Source organism: Alosa alosa, chromosome 1, assembly GCF_017589495.1.
Source record: "Alosa alosa isolate M-15738 ecotype Scorff River chromosome 1, AALO_Geno_1.1, whole genome shotgun sequence".
Lineage (NCBI taxonomy): Eukaryota > Metazoa > Chordata > Actinopteri > Clupeiformes > Clupeidae > Alosa > Alosa alosa.
Window position 1 is genome coordinate 1057953 of NC_063189.1, and position 18620 is coordinate 1076572.

Consider the following 18620-nt stretch of genomic DNA (forward strand, 5'->3'; position numbering starts at 1 on the left):
CAGGTCAGACCACCTTCACACAGCAGGTCTCTCTCTCTCACACACACACACACACCCACCTTCACACAGTAGGTCTCACACACACACACAGACCACCTTCACACAGCAGGTCTCTCTACACACACACACACACAGACCACCTTCACACAGCAGGTCTCACACACACAGACCACCTTCACACAGCAGGTCTCACACACACACGCTCACACACACAGACCACCTTCACACAGCAGGTCTCACACACACACACACACACACACACAGACCACCTTCACACAGCAGGTCTCTCTCACACACACACACAGACCACCTTCACACAGCAGGTCTCACACACACACAGACCACCTTCACACAGTAGGTCTCTCACACACACACACACACACACCACCTTCACACAGCAGGTCTCACACACACACACACACACACACAGACCACCTTCACACAGCAGGTCACACACACACACACACACACACACACACACACACACACACACACACACAGACCACCTTCACACAGCAGGTCTTTTCACACACACACACACACACACACACACACACACACACACACACACACACACACACAGACCACCTTCACACAGCAGGTCTCTACACATTGGTCACACACACAGACACACACACAGACCACACAGACCACCACAGTGCAGGTCTCTTACACACACACACACACCAGACCAGCCTTTACACACACACACACACAGACCACCTTCACACACACAGGCTCTCACACACACACACCACCTTTCTCACACAGTAGGTCTCACACACACACACACACACACACACCACCACCTTCACACAGCAGGTCTCACACACACACACACAGACCACCTCACACACACACACACACACACACACCACCTTCACACAGCAGGTCTCACCACCTTCACAAACACACACACAGACCACCTTCACACAGCAGGTCTCACACACACACACACACACACACAGGTGGTCATGGGCCCCTAGGCTACATTTTCTGTCCCTCCCACGACATACAGCTGCATCAGATACTCATCAGATACTCATCAGATACTCACACAACATCACTGCAATCGCTGGTACAGCTTATTATCACTGCAACCTGGTACAGCAAACACTCGCAACGCTGGTAACAGCCACACATCACTGCAACGTTGGTACAGCACACGGCAACAACTGACCTGCTCACATCAGGCCTTAAAATGCAGAAAAATACTCACAGACCAGACAAACTTGAGGCAGCCGCGGGCTCACTGGTTACGCTCGGACTTGTAACTGAGGGTTGCCGTTGAACCCCGACCAGTAGGCAGCACGGGCTGAAGTGCCCTTGAGCAAGGCACCATTCCCTCACTGCTCCCCCGAAACGGTGTTGTTGCAGGCAGCCTCACTGCCGGGATTAGTGTGTGCTTCACCTCACTGTGTGTTCACTGTGTGTGTTTCACTAATTCACGGATTGGGATAATTGCAGAGACCAAATTTCCCTCATGGGATCAAAAGAGTATATATACTTAACTTCCTTACAGCAACAACCAACATAAAACAAAAGCCATAGCCTCCGATTTTTACACCTGCAGACAGTTTATAATCATCAACAACAAACCAACAACCACCTTGCAAAAGCAATAATGCCACAGCAGTTATGAAGCTCTCATATCTTCTTTCCCACATTTTCTCAACGGAACTGTAGCCTAAGTCTATAAATATTTTTTATTTATAATAATTCATTTATAATAATTTTTAAAAACCTAATTTGACCGTGAACTCCGCATTTTTACCCATCAGCGCCTTATTATTTTAAATATTTATTTTGGGCCAATGCAGTTTAAGTTTTATTCTCTTATGTAAATTTAAACAAATTATTTATTGATTATGGCCATTGGGGGGCCCCCTGGCACACACACACATGTGGGGCACCTAGGCTGCAGCCATATCTAGCCTATGCATTGATCCGCGCCTGCACACACACACACACGCTCCATACACACACACACACATGTGGGGCCCCTGGGCTGCAGCCATATAGATAGATAGATACTTTATTGATCCCCAAGGGGAAATTCAGGGGGTCTCAGTAGCATACAGACATCACACACAACATGCACTTACAGCAGAAATGGTAAATATAAGTATAAGTATAAACATATAACTAAACTCCACTGTACAATAGAGACAGTAGGAGATAAGAAAAACTAACAAGACTAAATACTAAATATACTATATAAATTAAATTTAAACAATCCAGTGTGCTTGAGGGTGATCAAGCATGAGACGCTTGCAGTGACAGGGCCTGTAGTTTTGTGTGCATGGTGAGGTGCTCAAGAGAGTGAGTGTCATGGTGAAGGTGCAAAAGTAGTCCAACAGTCCACCAGTGCAATAATAAGGTCTAGAGACCAGCATAAATAATATGGACAAATAGGAGAGCAAAGTATAATGTAGACAAGGTCATATAAAAAACTATAAAAAACTATGTCAGTGCAAGAACAGGTTGAGGTAATAGGGTTACAGCCATTCAGTATTGTAGCAGAAGCCATTGGTCATGTGTGCTAATATAGCATGAAAAACAGTGTAGCAGGAAAACAGTAGTAAAAACATTAGGCTGTGGACATTAGTAAAACAGCAGTAAAACAGTAGTAAAGCAGTAGTGGGCAGTCAGTACTCACACATGGAGAGGGTGGAGAGGCAGACAGACTAAGCAGAGAAGTCTATCTCTCCTCTTCCCTTTAGTGAAGCATTGAACTGTTCAATGGCCCTCGGGACAAATGACTTCGGTCTGTCTGTTGTGCAAGTCAGTGAGCGAAATCTCCAGCTGATCAAGCTCTTTTGCTTTTTAATAGTGCTGTAGAGTAGGTGGCATTCAATTTCAATTTATTGTGCTTATATAGCGCCAAAACATTTCACATGTATCATGGCGCTTTACAGAATGTAGGCAATCAGAGAAAAAGAAAAGAGGGAGAAAAGAAAAGGAAGAAGGAAGAAGGAAGGAAGGCCCAGGGGTAACAGGGTAACCGGGGTAACAGGGTAACCGGGGTAACAGGGTAACAGGGGAAAAACTCCTAGAATTGAGATGCATATGGGAAGAAACCTCGAGCAGATCCACGACTCAAGGGTCTGACCCATCTGCCCAGGGTCAATACGGACAGTAAGGTCTATAACAATGACAAATGCAAATGACAGTCAGGTGTGGAGAATAGGACATGGTGTTTAAAGCACCTGAGGTGAAAGTTACAGAAGGTGGGATGATTACGTATCCGGTATGATAAAGCATAATCATGATTTAGTGAGAGAAAGTGCAATAGTCAAGGCCGGAATTGTCCAGGAAAGAAAGTTGTGAGGGGGCCAGTGGTGGGTCAGCAGACAGGCCAGAATTCGGGCAGAGTTATCATAGGCAGGTGGGGCTGTAATGGGCCAGGAATCCAGGTAGGGGGACAGTAATACAGCAGTCAAGGATGGGACTTCAGGTGGGATGGGTAAGAGGAGGGCCAGGCACACGGATGGTTGATGACTGGTGATGATAAGGGTAAAAGCGAACAAACCGGTTCGTAAGCAGGTAAAGTGTGGCCTGAGGGAGCCTCCGATGCTCTTCAAGACTGCTTTGACACAACAGACTCAGAAATGTTTAAGCAGGCAGCCACTTACAACAACCGACAGACATAGAGGAGTATACAGACACTGTAACCTCTTACATCACCAAGTGCATCGATGATGTGACCCACAAAAGACATCATCCTGGCGGGCTAACTGGAAGCCATGGCTGACGGGGGATGTCCTCAGGCTGCTGAGGGCCAGAGACAAAGCCTACAGAGCTGGGGATGAAGCTGGCATGAAAACAGCGAGCCAACCTGTCCACGGGGGCATCAAGGAAGCAAAAAGGAATACACTCACAAGATAACCACCCACTTCAAAGACAGCAGGAACGCACAAAGCCTATGGCAGGGCATTCAGGCCCTCACGACTACAAGCCCAAGGCCACAGAGCTGTGAGAGCAACATCCCTCTGCTCAACAACCTGAACCGGGCTTTGCTCAAGCTTTGAAGCACAAAACAGCACCTGCCCACAGAAGACACATCCCCCTCTACATGAGCAGCCCCTGTGTCTCTCTGCCGACAGCGGAAGAGGACACTTGCTGCTATCAACACTGTATAAGGCAACAGGTCCAGACAACATCCCAGGTCGTGGCGCTGAAGGACTGGGCGCGGGGGAGCTTAAGGATGTCTTCACAGACATCTTTAACACTTCCCTGAAGCAAGCCATCGCCCCATCATGTTTCAAAGCTGCCACCATCATACCTGTGCCGAAGAAAACTGCTCCATCCTGCTTCAATGACTACCCCTGTGGCACTGACACCCATCATCATAAAGTGCTTTGAGCGGCTTGTCATGTCACATATCAAAGCCATTCTCCCCCACCTGGACCCTTCCAGTTTGCATACCGGCCAAGCGTAAGTTCACAGAGGATGCAATCTGCTCTGCCTCCACCCAGCCCTCACCCACCTGGAAAAGAGACTCATATGTGAGATTGCTGTTTATAGACTTCAGTTCTGCATTCAACACCATAATACCACAACAACTCATCTGCAAACTTGACAAACTGGGACTCAGTACCTACCTCTGGCAACAATACCTCAAGCAGCAGCATCACACTGAGCACAGGGGCCCCCAAGGCCGCGTGCTCAGTCCGCTGCTCTTCACCCTGCTGACGATGACTGCACTGCAACCTACAGCAACAATCACATAGTGAAATTTGCCGACGACCCAACTCTGGTGGGTCTCATCACTAAGGGCTTACAAGACTCAACACAGGTTGGAGGTGGTCGACCATCTGACCATGGTGCAGGGACAACAACCTCCTGCTGAACGTCAGCAAGACCAAAAGAGATTGTTGTTGACTTCCGGAGAGGTCACACCCAACACCTGCCACTGACCATCCACGGTGCTGTGGTGGAGAGAGCGAAAGCAGCACCAAATTCCTGGGGTGCACATCAGTGAAGACCTCCTCCTGACCACCAACACTGCATCACTGGCGAAGAGAGCCTAGCGCCCGCCTGTACTTCCCATGGAAACTCAGGCGAGCAAGTGCTCCACCAGCCATCATGACCACATTCTACCGAGGCACCATTGAGAGCATCCTCTCCAGCTGTATCGCTGTGTGGGGCGGAAGCTGCACTGAATACAACAGGAAAGCCCTGCAGCCATAGTGAACACAGCTGGAAGGATTATTGGTGCTTCCCCCTCCCTGAAGGACATTTACATCACCCACCACCAAGCATAGGCGACCAAAATTGTGGAGTGATGCAAGTCACCCCCGCCACAATCTGTTTGATCTATTGCCCTCTGGGAAGAGGTACAGAAGCCGCGCCTCCCGCACTACCAGACTCACCAACAGCTTCATACACCAAGCCGTGGGATGCTGAACTCTCTCCCTCCCTCCCCCCTCCACCCTCAGCTACATAACATCCTGGACATTGGACCCAAAATGCCTGCACTACTCCACTTGCACACTTGTACACTTTACAACTTGGTGTTGTTGTCCTGAAAACACAACACATCTGCTGCTCCTTACATAACTTGCGTAACCACTATGCCACTTTCTTTTCTTACTTAGGTCAAACAGAACTACCCAAGCCTTTTATTGGCCTGACTTTGCACTCAGTATTTTATTGACTGTCTATGCACAATTTCAACCAAATTTTGCTGCTCTTATTTTTTCATTATTATATGTGCCCTCTTATTTACTTATTTACTTACTTTTTTTGTTTACTTGAATGTTATGCTTGTCTGTGGACCTAAATTGGCAAAAATATGTCTTGTCTTCACCGTGGGATAGTGAGAAACGTAATTTCGATCTCTTTTGTATGTCTGGAACATGTGAAGAAATTGACAATAAAGCTGACTTTGACTTTGATTCTTTGATATACCTCACACAAGTGAGGTACAGTAAAGGGAGAAGAAAGAGAAATGTAGAATGGTTAGTATTACTTGAAATCAATGTGGTTAATGTCAAGAAGGATCAGTAGTGCTATATATTGTTACAGTAAATCATAGTGAGAATGGGCAAGAGAGGGAGAGTTGAGAGAAAAAAGAGGGTAGGAGAGAGAGGAGAGGGGAGGGGTTGTAATGGCATGGCACATGAGAAGTCCATGACAGCACTATGCTGGCAGCAGCATAACTAAGGCATGGTGAGGGGTAGTCAACACCAGCAGGTGGTATGGTCAGTGACCATCTCTCAATTGTGACTGGGGTGCCAGTCACACGAGGACTCAGCAGGGTGGTCCATTCCAAAATCCCCTGAGGTGGGTGAAGTTCCACACTGCACCATATCTAACTATGGGAGGCAGTAAAAAGGTATGTTTTTAAGTCTAGACTTAAAAATAGGGAGGGTGTCTGCTAATCTAATTGAGGAAGGGAGATTATTCCAGAGGAGGGGTCTTGTGATAGCTGAAAGCTCCGCCACCCACTGTCGCTTTTTCTTTTGAGATTCTTGGAATTACAAGGCCAGTATTCTGTGATCAGAGCGGTCTGGGAGGGCTATATGGGACTAGGGAGATCTTTAATATATTCTGGTGCCTGGCCATTAATGGCTTTGTAATGCTAGAAGTAATATTTTGAAGTCAATGCGACTTTTAACAGGCAGCCAATGTAGAGATGCCAGGATAGGGAAATATGTTCATATATTTTAGTTCTAGTGAGTGTGCAAGCAGCTGCATTTTGTATAAGCTGTAAGCTCTTTTAGACAGGTATTATTGCAGCCAGCATACAGAGCATTGCAATAATCAATCTTTGAGGTTACAAAAAGCATGGATTAATTTTTTCAGCTGCCTGGTAAGGATAAGGACTTCCTTATCTTTGAAAATGTTCCTTAAGTGATAGAATGAAGTTTTGGTAATCTGTTTTATGTGATTACTTGGTCTTGGTCAATTGTAACTCCTAGATTTTTTAACACTTGTGGATGAGGATAGTCGAAGATCAGTAAATGTAGCCTGTGATGAGGATAGGATATCCCTCATCTTTTAGGGCCTACAATCATGACTTCTGTTTTATCGGAGTTCAAAAGCAGGAAATTCTTTGTCATCCATGTCTTTATATCTCTTATACATGTGTCAAGTTTGGCTAACGGAGTTAATTGGTCAGGTTTCCACGGAAAGGTATAGTTGTGTATCGTCTGCATAAGAATGAAATGTAATGCCATGTTTCTAATTTCTGAGCCTAGAGGAAGCATATAGAGAAAATAACAGGGCCCTAGTACTGAGCTTTGGGGCACCCCATATTTTACCATAGTCTGATAGATGGTTTATTGTGGACTTGTACAAATTGGTTCTGCGGTTAGAAAGGTATGATCTAAACCAAGGAGTGCTGAGTCTTAAATGCCTATCAAATGTTCAATCCTGTGGGAAGTAGTATGTCATGGTCTATGGTGTGGTTGTAGCACTGAAGTCCAGGAGGGACTAAACGATAAATGTCCATTATCGGCAGTAATGAGGGAGGTCGTTAAAAACTTTAACTAAGGCTGATTCAGTACTGTGGACATTCATTGTCCAAGATGTTGATCAGTTTGTTCAGGGTCCTTTTGTCAGATATTGAAGTGATGCACTCCAGTTCAGCTCCCACTACAGAGCCAGCCTTCCCTTAACAGCCCGTCAAGTCAGCCCCAGCATCCTTCTTCTTTGTGCTTTCCTCCCAGCATACCACTGCATAGAAGAGGATGCTGGCTACAACAGACTGGTAGAACATCCTGAGGAGCTTGTTGCAATACTACTGAAGGACCGCAGCCTCCTCAGGAAGTACAGTCTGCTCTGGCCCTTCTTTGTAGAGGTGTCAGTGTTGGCTGACCAGTCCAGTTTATTGTCCAGGTGGAGACCCAGATACTTGTGGTGCTTTCCACCTCCACATTGACCCCATCAATGGAGACTCAGGCAGAGCGGGCTTAGACCTGCGGAAATCCACCACCATCCCTTGGTCTTTGAAGTGTTGAGTTGAAGGTGATTGAGTTTTGCACCATTGCACAAAGTCCTCCACCAGGCTCCTGTATTCCTCCCTCTTGCTCGTCCCCTGATACACCCCCACAATAACGTAATATCGCCAGAAAACTTCTGCATGTGGCATGACTCGTGTTGTAGCAGAAGTCAGATGTGTACAGGTGAACAGGACTGAGAGCACAGTTCCCTGTGGCCCAGTGCTGCTGATCACAGTGTCAGAGAGACAGTTCTTCAGTCTGACAAACTGTGGTCGCCGGGTCAGGTAGTCTGTAATCCAGGTTACCAGGGTGAGGCCCACACTCATCTGTAAGAGCTTGTCTCCCAATCTGAGGGGTTGATGGTGTTGGAAGCACCTCAGGAAATCAAAGAACATGATTCTCACAGCACTTTTCCCTTTGTCTAGTTGAGAGAATGTGTCCTGTAGAAGATAAGTGATGGTATCGCCCACGCCCACTTCTCCTGGTATGCAAAACTGTAACGGTCTAGCTGCGATGTATGCATCTGGGGTCTGAGCATACCTAAGACCAGTCGCTCCATATCTAGCCTATGCATTGATCTGCGCCTGCACACACAGACCACAGCAGGTCTCACAAACACACACACACACGCTCACATACACACACGCTCGCACACTCACACATACACACACGCTCACACACAGACAGAATGGCACACACACACATAATACACACTTACACACAGCAGCCACAACACATGTACAACAAAAGCAGTTTTACAATTTTGCCCTTTTGTACTAATGTTTTGTGTGTGTGTGTGTATGTGTATACGCGTGTGTGTTGTGTGTGGTGTGTGTATGGTATGTGTGTGCGTGTGTGTGAAGCAGGATGGTGCAAAGGTGTGTGTTGCTGCAGAGGGTGAGTGAGGTTCTAAAGAGGTGTGACACACTGAAGCCAATCCTCACCGATCATCACAGAGTGTCCACACATCAGGTAGGACACACACACACACACATGTATACACACACACAAACACACATGGTGGAGCCAAACGTCAGGCGGGACACACACACACACATACACACACACACATACATAGACACACATACACACGTATACACACACATACATAATGTGATACACACACACACACATACATAGACACACACACACACACACACTTTCAATACACACACACACACACACACACACACACACACATACACACACACACACACATACAAACACACACACACACACACAAATGCATACGCAGACACACACACACACACAAATATACCCACACGCATACACACACACACACATATGCATACACACACACACATACAAACGCACACATATACACACACACACAGACACACACACACACACAAAGGCTCTAGCAAAATTCTGTTCAATGTCTGTGATAATTGGCATGTTTGTGTGTGTGTGTGTGTGTGTGTGTGTATGTATACGCGTGTGTGTTGTGTGTGGTGTGTGTATGGTATGTGTGTGGTGCGTGTGTGTGGAGCAGGATGGTGAAGTGCAAAGGTGTGTGTTGCTGCAGAGGGTGAGTGAGGTTCTAAAGAGCAGTGGTGTGGACACACTGAAGCTAATCCTCACCGAGATCATCACAGAGTGTCCACACATCAGGTAGGACACACACACACACACATGTATACACACACACAAACACACATGGTGGAGCCAAACGTCAGGCGGGACACACACACACACATACACACACACACATACATAGACACACATACACACGTATACACACACATACATACGTATACACACACACACACGCATACACTTACACACACACACACACACTTTCAATACACACACACACAAGCGCAAAAACACACACGCTCAAACACGCACGCACAAAAAAACATTTACAATACACACAAACGCATACACACACACACAAATGCATACGCAGACACACACACACACACAAATATACCCACACGCATACACACACACACACATATGCATACACACACACACACATACAAACGCACACATATACACACACACACAGACACACACACACACAAAGGCTCTAGCAAAATTCTGTTCAATGTCTGTGATAATTGGCAGTGGCCACATATGGAGAAGGCGCTGTTTTTTATATGTGTGAATGTGTGTGTGCGTGTGTGTGGTGTGTTTTTTGTACCCATGAACTGAGACCAGAGGCATAGGCTACTGGGTTTACAATGCTGGTTTCAAAGATTGTTTGTGTTCAATGAAATCTATTGTAAAATGTGAACACAAATAAAGGCATTAAAATGTGTGTGTGTGTGTGTATGTCTGTGTTTTTTTTTGTGTGTATGCGTGTGGGTGTGTGTATGCGTGTGTGTATTTGTGTGTGTGTGTATATGTGTGTGTGTGTGCAGTAAGGAGCAGCTGAGTGCCCTGCTGAAGTGGAAGGGCCGCTTGTCCAAGCAGGAGATGAGCGAGGTGATGGACGCGGTATCAGAATGTTCGCCCCAAACGGCCTCTCCTGTCTCGGCACTGAGCGAGCCGCCACTCAAAGCCACGTCCCCAAGCCCCGCCCCTCTCTGGTACCGTGCTCTGCCCTGCCTACGACCATCAATTATAGCCTGAGGATCTCTGATGCCACGCCCTGTCTTATCTCAGACAACCAATCACAGCCTTAGGATTTTATCTGCCACGCCATGTCTTGTCTAAGACAACCAATCACAGCTATATACAACTTCCACAGCTAGCTCTGTGTTAGTACTGTTAGCTCTGTGTCAGTAATGTTAGCGCTGTGTTAAGCTTTGCAATACGCTTCACTTTGTTAAGGTGACCAGATTCTGTGACATAATCCGGGGACATTTTCAGCTTAGAAGCGTAACTACATCCAAATCTGTAATGTTTTTTGTCTTTGTAAACTTAAAACGGGGACACTGCCCTAATCATTCATAAAGTAGTTTGTCTTACCCTAGTTCAGGTATCAGCCAGACGCATAACCCAAATTAAGGCCTCCTTACACCATACCATTTTCACAAGATCTGGGGAAGATTTTTAAAAGACTGTAATCTTTTGAGTAAAGCTTGAGTGGGGGCATTAGTTAAAAACTCAAGCCTTATTTGTCAACGACCCAGCAAAGGGCAAAGATTCTATCGCCTATCAAAATACCGGAAATATGGGCATTCTAGAACATCTATGAGCTGAGTGCTTACTCTGGCTGTCTTGAGCCTGTGTGTGTAGGGTGAGCAGCTATCATATACAGTGGGCATCGCTTTCAAATGGCCACTTCAGTCGCGCATTACGAGGCGTGAAGTACCACTTTCAGCCACTGTGCGTCGCTCTGCCACTGTACATCGCTCTGTCAGTAGCCTGACTGCCGCCCCTTCTGAAAAAGCAGGAGGCTACCTTTAAACATAATTGTTACTGAGAGGAGTCCCAGCCTACGAATTCAATAACAAAATAAATCATGCATAATTAAACATTACCTCGATTAAGGCTACTTGGGTATGGCTTAAGGCTTGACTACACGGTGGTAGCGTAAATCGAAATCTGCTTTTGATAGCCTACCGGTGCCGCTCCACAAAACTAAAAAATATCTTAATTTGCTGTCTATGTTATCGTCTGTGTTGGGGGTAACGCAACTACGCAAATCAAAACAGTGTCTTGTGTGATAATTGAAACAGTAGAGAAATAACTGTTCAGAATTAATCTGTAGCTTCTGCAAAACAATGTTGTTGGCGATTTAATACTATCTAGCGATGTTTTTAACAGGCTAGACAACTATGACCCACATTAATTTGCCCTACTACTTGACTGCAATGTAGTCAATTGACTGCTTGACATGTCATTTTTATTTGTCTGTACAATAAACAAATACATCTGCTTTATGCCACAGAATTACATTCATATTTGTCTGACTGCAGACATGCCACTTCCCTCCCCATATTCCAAGATTAAGATAGTAGCCTATACAAAAAGCACTTCATACTATCATAAAAATTTGTTAAAACGAATAGCTATTTGCAATTTGACAAAACACTGGTCCTCATTTTGCGAATGCGAGGACGATATGAGCCTGTTGCATGTCCGAGTCACGCATTATGTTTGAAAACCACTGGCTCGTAGGCTAATCACAATCATTTAACACACGACAGTTGGATAGCCTAGGCTACTTCATCATGTCCCCATGCCTACATTTTTGTGAGTAGCATAGAGATCGTTAAAAACAATAAAGTATGGCTCTCCGTTTGGGACATCGAAAACTTATTTTTTTAATAGGGTAGACTACCGTCGGAGATGCTGACTTGCAAAGGCCTCGGGATAACACGTTATCTCCACTATCATCAGTCATGCCCCTTGATCAAAGTGGGGAATGAAATAAAAGTTTGAGAACCACTGGCTTAACAAGTTACCTGCAGTCCAGAACACACAGAATCTGTTGCAATATTCTTATGATATCGGCGATGATATCAGCAAATGTTTGTTTTCCAAAGTAAGAATTTCACTTCATAATGCACCTTCGACAATGAATAGCTCATTACACTTCTTACTGTTAAACGTAGGCCTAACTGGTATCATTACAAACATTATTCTGTGTCCTAAAACTGGCATATTTTATGGCATTGTGTCATGTAAGTTTGTTGCAAAATCTAGAGAAATGTGTGAGGTGGTCAGCGGGGGACAATTGAGACACACATTGGATTGTGTTATTACTTGAACATTCCACACTATCCACAGCTGTGGTAGCCTATCAGGGGCAGGAGGATTACTGTTAGCGCAGGCTTTATATAAAATTCTTCAACAGAAAGCCTCGAATGCAGGCTTGCCCAAAATAAAGGCCTGTGGTTTGCGCAGCCTACAGTAAGTAGGTTAAATAACAGACCCGCCACAATGTGCGGTATGATGCTTTTTTACGAGCAAGATGTTTTTGGTGCCCTACGCACACTGCATGTTCTTAAATAACAATGATCATCAGTAATGATCGACCATTAATTTGTGTAAATGGGCAAGTGTGACCACCTTGATTGGCTGATGATTGTAACGCGGGCATGATTCCAAACACCTCCCTTACGATGATGAGTGACAGGTGACAGGTCTCAGAATGCGTGCGCTACACAAGGACGGAAGATGATGAATAACTGGGGCCGTAGGCTATTCACAAAGGCTTTTATTTTACCACTAGGAGTAGGCTACTCCTAAATCGCAGTAAAAGATTTTAGCTTGGAGTTTTCACTTAAAAGTTATTCACAAAGCCTTTCAGACCTACTCTTGGTAAAGAAAAATGACAACTCCTAAACTAGGAGTGAGTCTTCGTTGCTATGGATGACGTCATTACTCATGCACGAGCTTGACTGAAGTGACCACCTTGATTGGCTGACGATTTTAACGCGTGAATGATTCCAAACACCTCCCTTCCGATGATGAGTGACAGGTCGGAGAATGCGTGCGCTACACAAGTAGTGCGAAGGTCGGAAGATGATTAATAACTGAATAAAAAGGCCTAGCCTAAATGAATAGAGTAAGGCAAAACAAATAGCCTAGTAGCCTAATGAAACATGTTTCCAAAGGAGAACATTTTAATTTAATTCACAATGAAAAGGTTTCCCGATCAAGATATAGCATACTTCTTCATTTTGGTGTCATAAAATATAGAAGCATAACATTAAATTGCCTAGTAGAGTGTCCAATGTAGGCCTACATGTCTGCGCAAGTGAAACTGACAAACTGAACCTCTCGTGGGTAGGCCAGAAACAACTATATTTAAAACCACGAATGAAGTGGATTACTGTTACTGTTCAAACGAGCGATTTGATCCTAATCCATTGAACGAAAAAAAAAAGGAAATGGCAACTTGTTCTATTTCTAACAGATGAATATCGTAGCAAATAGTATGTACTATGGCGATGGCAGCTTAAAAAAAACATTTATTTCACTCATCTCGCTGAAATGAACATAGAATGTGGCCTGTTGCGCAAAGAAATTAAGATAGGGTAAGGCTATTTGCACCCCTGGTACAATTAGCAGTGTATGCTATTCGTACCCTGGTGCGATACCCCGGGGCACACAGCAATGTGTCCTATTAGTACCCCGTCTGGTACAATATCAATGTATGCTATTCGTACCCCAGTGCACACAGCAATGTGTTCTATTAGTACCTTGTCTAGGACAAATATCAGTGTATGCTATTTGCACCCCTGTGCATTTAATTTGGCATATTGATCACACAATGTAATAATATATATATATTTTGTTTTTTAAAAACAAGCAACACGTTTTTTTGTTGTTACATAACAGAGTGTGAATAGCTCAGCTGTGTAATAGACACTTTAAGGTATGCTGTTTGCATCAATGTACAGTTAGAAGTGGATGCTATTCGTACCCTGGTGTTTATAGTACTGCATGCTATTTACACCCTGGTGCATGAACTAGCTAATTGTTGCAATCAAAACTTCCGTTTGAGAACCGATTTCTTGTTCAAATTGCGTGCCTTTTCTCCAGAGACGTTGGTACACACTCACTCTGCCAAAACGCATCACACAGGATTCGAACCCCGGTCTCCCACGTGCCAGCCCTTCCCTGTGACCACTGCACTATCTACTTCCACATAAAGTAGAGATTTGCAGGTAAACTTATAGTTTATAGGCCTGAACGTCACATTCACAAAATTTCTGTTAGCTATTAACTGACGGTTGTATGTGTTCACTGAACAAAGATTATGAAAATAAAACACAACTTTTCCATCTCATGTTTAATTTGAACAGATATTAGTGCTGAAAGCGTTTAGAATTCTTCACTTTCTGCTGACGAAAAAACGAATGTCGGCCATGTTTTTTGGGCACGTGAGCAACATGTTCTTGTTGTTATGTAACAGGGTGTGAATAGCCCAGTTGTGTGGCCAAGGGGTACGAATAGACACTCCGAGATATTAATTAGGCAGATGATCTGCATCTCCGTTAACCGAAAGCTAGTTTTCATCTCCATTGTTGGCATGAAATATGTCTCCATAGTGTCAGTGAAGTGATAACATTATGCAGTTGCAGGTAGCCAGTGTTCACGTCACAGGAGTCAAAAAGAAGCTACCAAGACGGGCCCTGCTCTGTTTCTGTCCCTCCCAAACTGCGCTAAAATTGTGTAGGCTATTTAACTGCCAGAATTTTTAAAAAATGCCCGGGGGAGGCCCTTTTATGATCCACACTACTTCTTACAAAATAGGCCTACTCCAACGTCCATCTAGCTCTTGTGAAGTATGAACCTCTACAACACTGCCTACAGAGTACAATTGTCAGCAGTCAGTAACAGCATAATGTGACTTAATGCCCTGTGTGATTGGGATGTGGATTGCTCATTTATTGTGAGTAGGCCTATAGGCTATGGTATGGTATTCTCTCCGATATAATAAATACAACACATTGGGTTTGGCAAGAAATTTGGCAATACTACTTTCACACAAGTGATGGCACCCCTGCATGGAGACAGAAGATTGTCCGTTTTGCTTTTAAGGATTTCATCTGCAATGGGAAAAAATGGAACGAAATGTAGGCTATGCTTACTTTAGTGCTGGACTTGGACTCGACTTGATCAATAGGGACTCGACTCGGACTCGACGTGGATCAATAGTGACTCGATTTCGGACTTGACTCGGATGAGTAGTGGACTCGACTTCGGACTTGACTTGGAATTTTTTTAATGACTTAGACTTGACTCGGACTTGAACACTGGGGACTCGAACCTGGACTCGGACTCGAGGCATAGTGACTTGACTACAACACTGCGGCATGCCCAATGAAAATAAATTAACGCAACGCAACACAACACAGACCCCGCTTCTCTCGAATCAGTCACTAACATGAGCGAAACACAGAACCCGCTTCTCTCACGGCAGTCACTGACAGTAGCCTAGAATAAATGCATGGGGAAAAACACCCCATAACAAAGACATCGTAAAACACTGAAAGTTAATATTATGTCACTAGCAACATACATCTGTCCTTTGTCAAATGTGTTATGCTCCAAGTAGCCTAGTGCGTAATTCTGCTTCATAAAGTTGAACAAATACATTTGCTTATTTCACAGAAAAATATAAATAGCCAGTTAGGGTCTACAGTGCAGAGTTGGTAAGTTATGGTAGGCCAACTTGGAGTGAACATACAAACAGGGGGAATTCTTTCTCTAGTAGCTGAGTAGCCTGATGGTAGGCAGGTGCGCACGTATAAGGCCGAACATGCAAGCGCCAATGAATCGTGCTCTCACGACAATCACGCCGTTAAACTTAAATAGGTTAACATCAATCTAAGTTCGCCTTCAAGCAAGGAAAACGATTTGAAGACATCTGTTTCGTTGGAAGGGCAAGGGGTAGCAACAGGGCAACACAGAGACAGGCCCGATGGCAGGGCTGTTATGAGAGTATTAAAATATGGGATATTCTACGGGAAAACATTAAAACGGCAAGACAGCGGGGAAAGTTAAAATACACAGTGTGGCTGTGGCGCAAAGCAGCGCGGGCGGAAGACAGCGACAATTGGCAGGGGAGGGTCATGCAACTTTTGATTGAAGCACTCAAAATTCCTCCGGTGGCCCCTTCAATAAATAATGAACAGTCCCTAGATTGCTGCTGGGCTATAGGCCTGTGTCTTGGTTCATGTCTGTTAACAACTCATTGCTGTCAAACGCGTAGCCTATCACGCGGTTGCATCCATTACAAACAAACATGCAATGTGAACGTCTGGGATTGGGGAGAGCACTAAATGCTCTACTGAATAAGCACAAAGTCAAACCTTTAAATGAAAAACACTCTTTAATAATCAAAAAAGGGAGGCATTTGGCTGAGCAATGGAGGTTAATATGCTCTATATTTTGTCCAAATGATGTCTGCCTATCATCGTTGCACTCGGAGAAAACCAGAATGTTTAATTTGTCCTGCGTTACTTCTACGGCTGCAAACAGGATTCACTCGCAGTTAACCAAATATTTCTTTATTAGGGCAGGGCAGGCATATTTCTGGCTATTAAATTATTTCTAAACCAGTCTGCTAAAGTCTGTAGTGAAGTCTGTGTAGGGTTTTCCAGGCTCCATTTCTTTTTACCAGACACCCTGCTCACTTGAGACATCTACCGGTTGTTTGGGGTGTTGCAGCGTCGTTGCAGCGTCACTGGAAAAATACAAATTAAAGTCGCGTGATCCCGCGCGCGGACCGCGAGTGAAGCTGGCCAAGTCGAAGCACTGCCCACTGTATATTTGGTCAGTGTTTTCTTTCTTTTTTCATTCCAATTTCGGGTCTGTCAGTCACAGTCAAACCCAGGGACATTTCCGGGAACAGCTCCAACAAGGGACATCTGGTCACCCTATCATACAGGCAACTGTATATTAGCTTTGTGTTATTGTTATGTTAGCATTGTGTTATCTCTATGTTAGCTTGATGCTAGTAATGTCTTAGCTTTGTGTTATTTCTATGTTAGCTCGATATTAGTATTTTGTTAGTTTTGTGTTTTCTCTATGTTAGCTCAATGCTAATATCGTGTTAGCTTTGTGTTATCTCAATGTTAGCGCGATGTTAGTATTGTGTTAGCTTTTTGTCATCTCTATGTTAGCTCAATGCTAGTATTGTGTTAGCTTTGTTATTTTTTTTAGCTCAATGTTAGTATTGTGGTGGCGTTTGTGTATGTGTGTGGTGGGGTCTGTATATGTGTGTGTGTGTGTGTGGGGGGGGGGGGGTCTGTGTGTGTATGTGTGTGGTGGGGTCTGTATGTGTCAGTCCCTCCAGGATTTCGCGAGGATTTTTTGAGATTGTTGCGATCTAAAATGCCTGATTTCGCGACAACTTTTCTAAAAAATTGCGATGGAAGTTGCGGTGCTTTTAGCTGTTTGTTGCGAAGAAATTGCGAGAGGAAGTGAAAATTGCACAAATAGTTGCAATTTTTTTTTATTATTATTTTTTTAATTGAGGGTAATTAAGGTTAGTAAGACCAAAATTACACGGATCATCTTGATGCTTATTAAAAAGGATAAGTAAAGGTAAATAGTAAGGGTTACAGAAAATCAAAGTAGGCCTACTTTATTTGTGTAAATACTTTGACTGGGGTAATTCACAAAGCAGTATAACCTTTCGTAGAACTGTCCAAAAAAGACAGCCCCCTAAAGAGATGGCATAATGTCATATGTTTCAATACATTCATATATGTTGTAATTCATATTAAGTTCATGTCTTTTTAATAATTCATATTCTGTGACTTGCATAATTACTGATAGCCAACTAAGTATCTAGTAATTTCATATTGATTTAAACTATTAGACTGCACTTTTCTTTAATGCTATTACATTGGTGGTGTGTAAGTCTAATAAGCCACTTTAAATCCTGCCACTTTAAGGATGTGAGAATAGCGTAATAACATATCTAATCGGATTGGAACGCTTGCATCTCACTGTGTTCGGCTACGACTGGAAATAACTTTTTGCATAGTGCATTACGTTATGTGGATAGAATTCGGGATGTTTTCTATGTCATTAGTTAAAATAAATGTTTAAAAAAAAATAACTCGTATGAAATCATTCTTGGATCATAGAAGAGGTAAATGTCTTACAATGTTATTAATTTCTATGATTTTGGTAGCACTGCACTACACAAACTGAGCCCACAAGCTAGCAAACATGACACGAGCAAAAAAGGACATCTCCAGGTGTAAACGTTTGCCAATGGGTTGCATATTG

General features: G+C 44.1%; 1 protein-coding gene across 1 annotated transcript in view; it reads left to right on the forward strand.

The window, feature by feature from the left end:
• LOC125302825 overlaps nucleotides 1-11206 on the forward strand; it is a 43108-nt gene extending 31902 nt beyond the window's left edge. The window contains exons 10-11 of the mRNA XM_048256147.1: nucleotides 9463-9581; nucleotides 10337-11206. Coding sequence (XP_048112104.1) covers nucleotides 9463-9581; nucleotides 10337-10547 — 330 coding nt within the window. The 3' untranslated portion in view covers nucleotides 10548-11206. The remainder of the gene's footprint in view (nucleotides 1-9462; nucleotides 9582-10336) is intronic.
• The last annotated feature ends 7414 nt before the right edge of the window (nucleotides 11207-18620 follow it).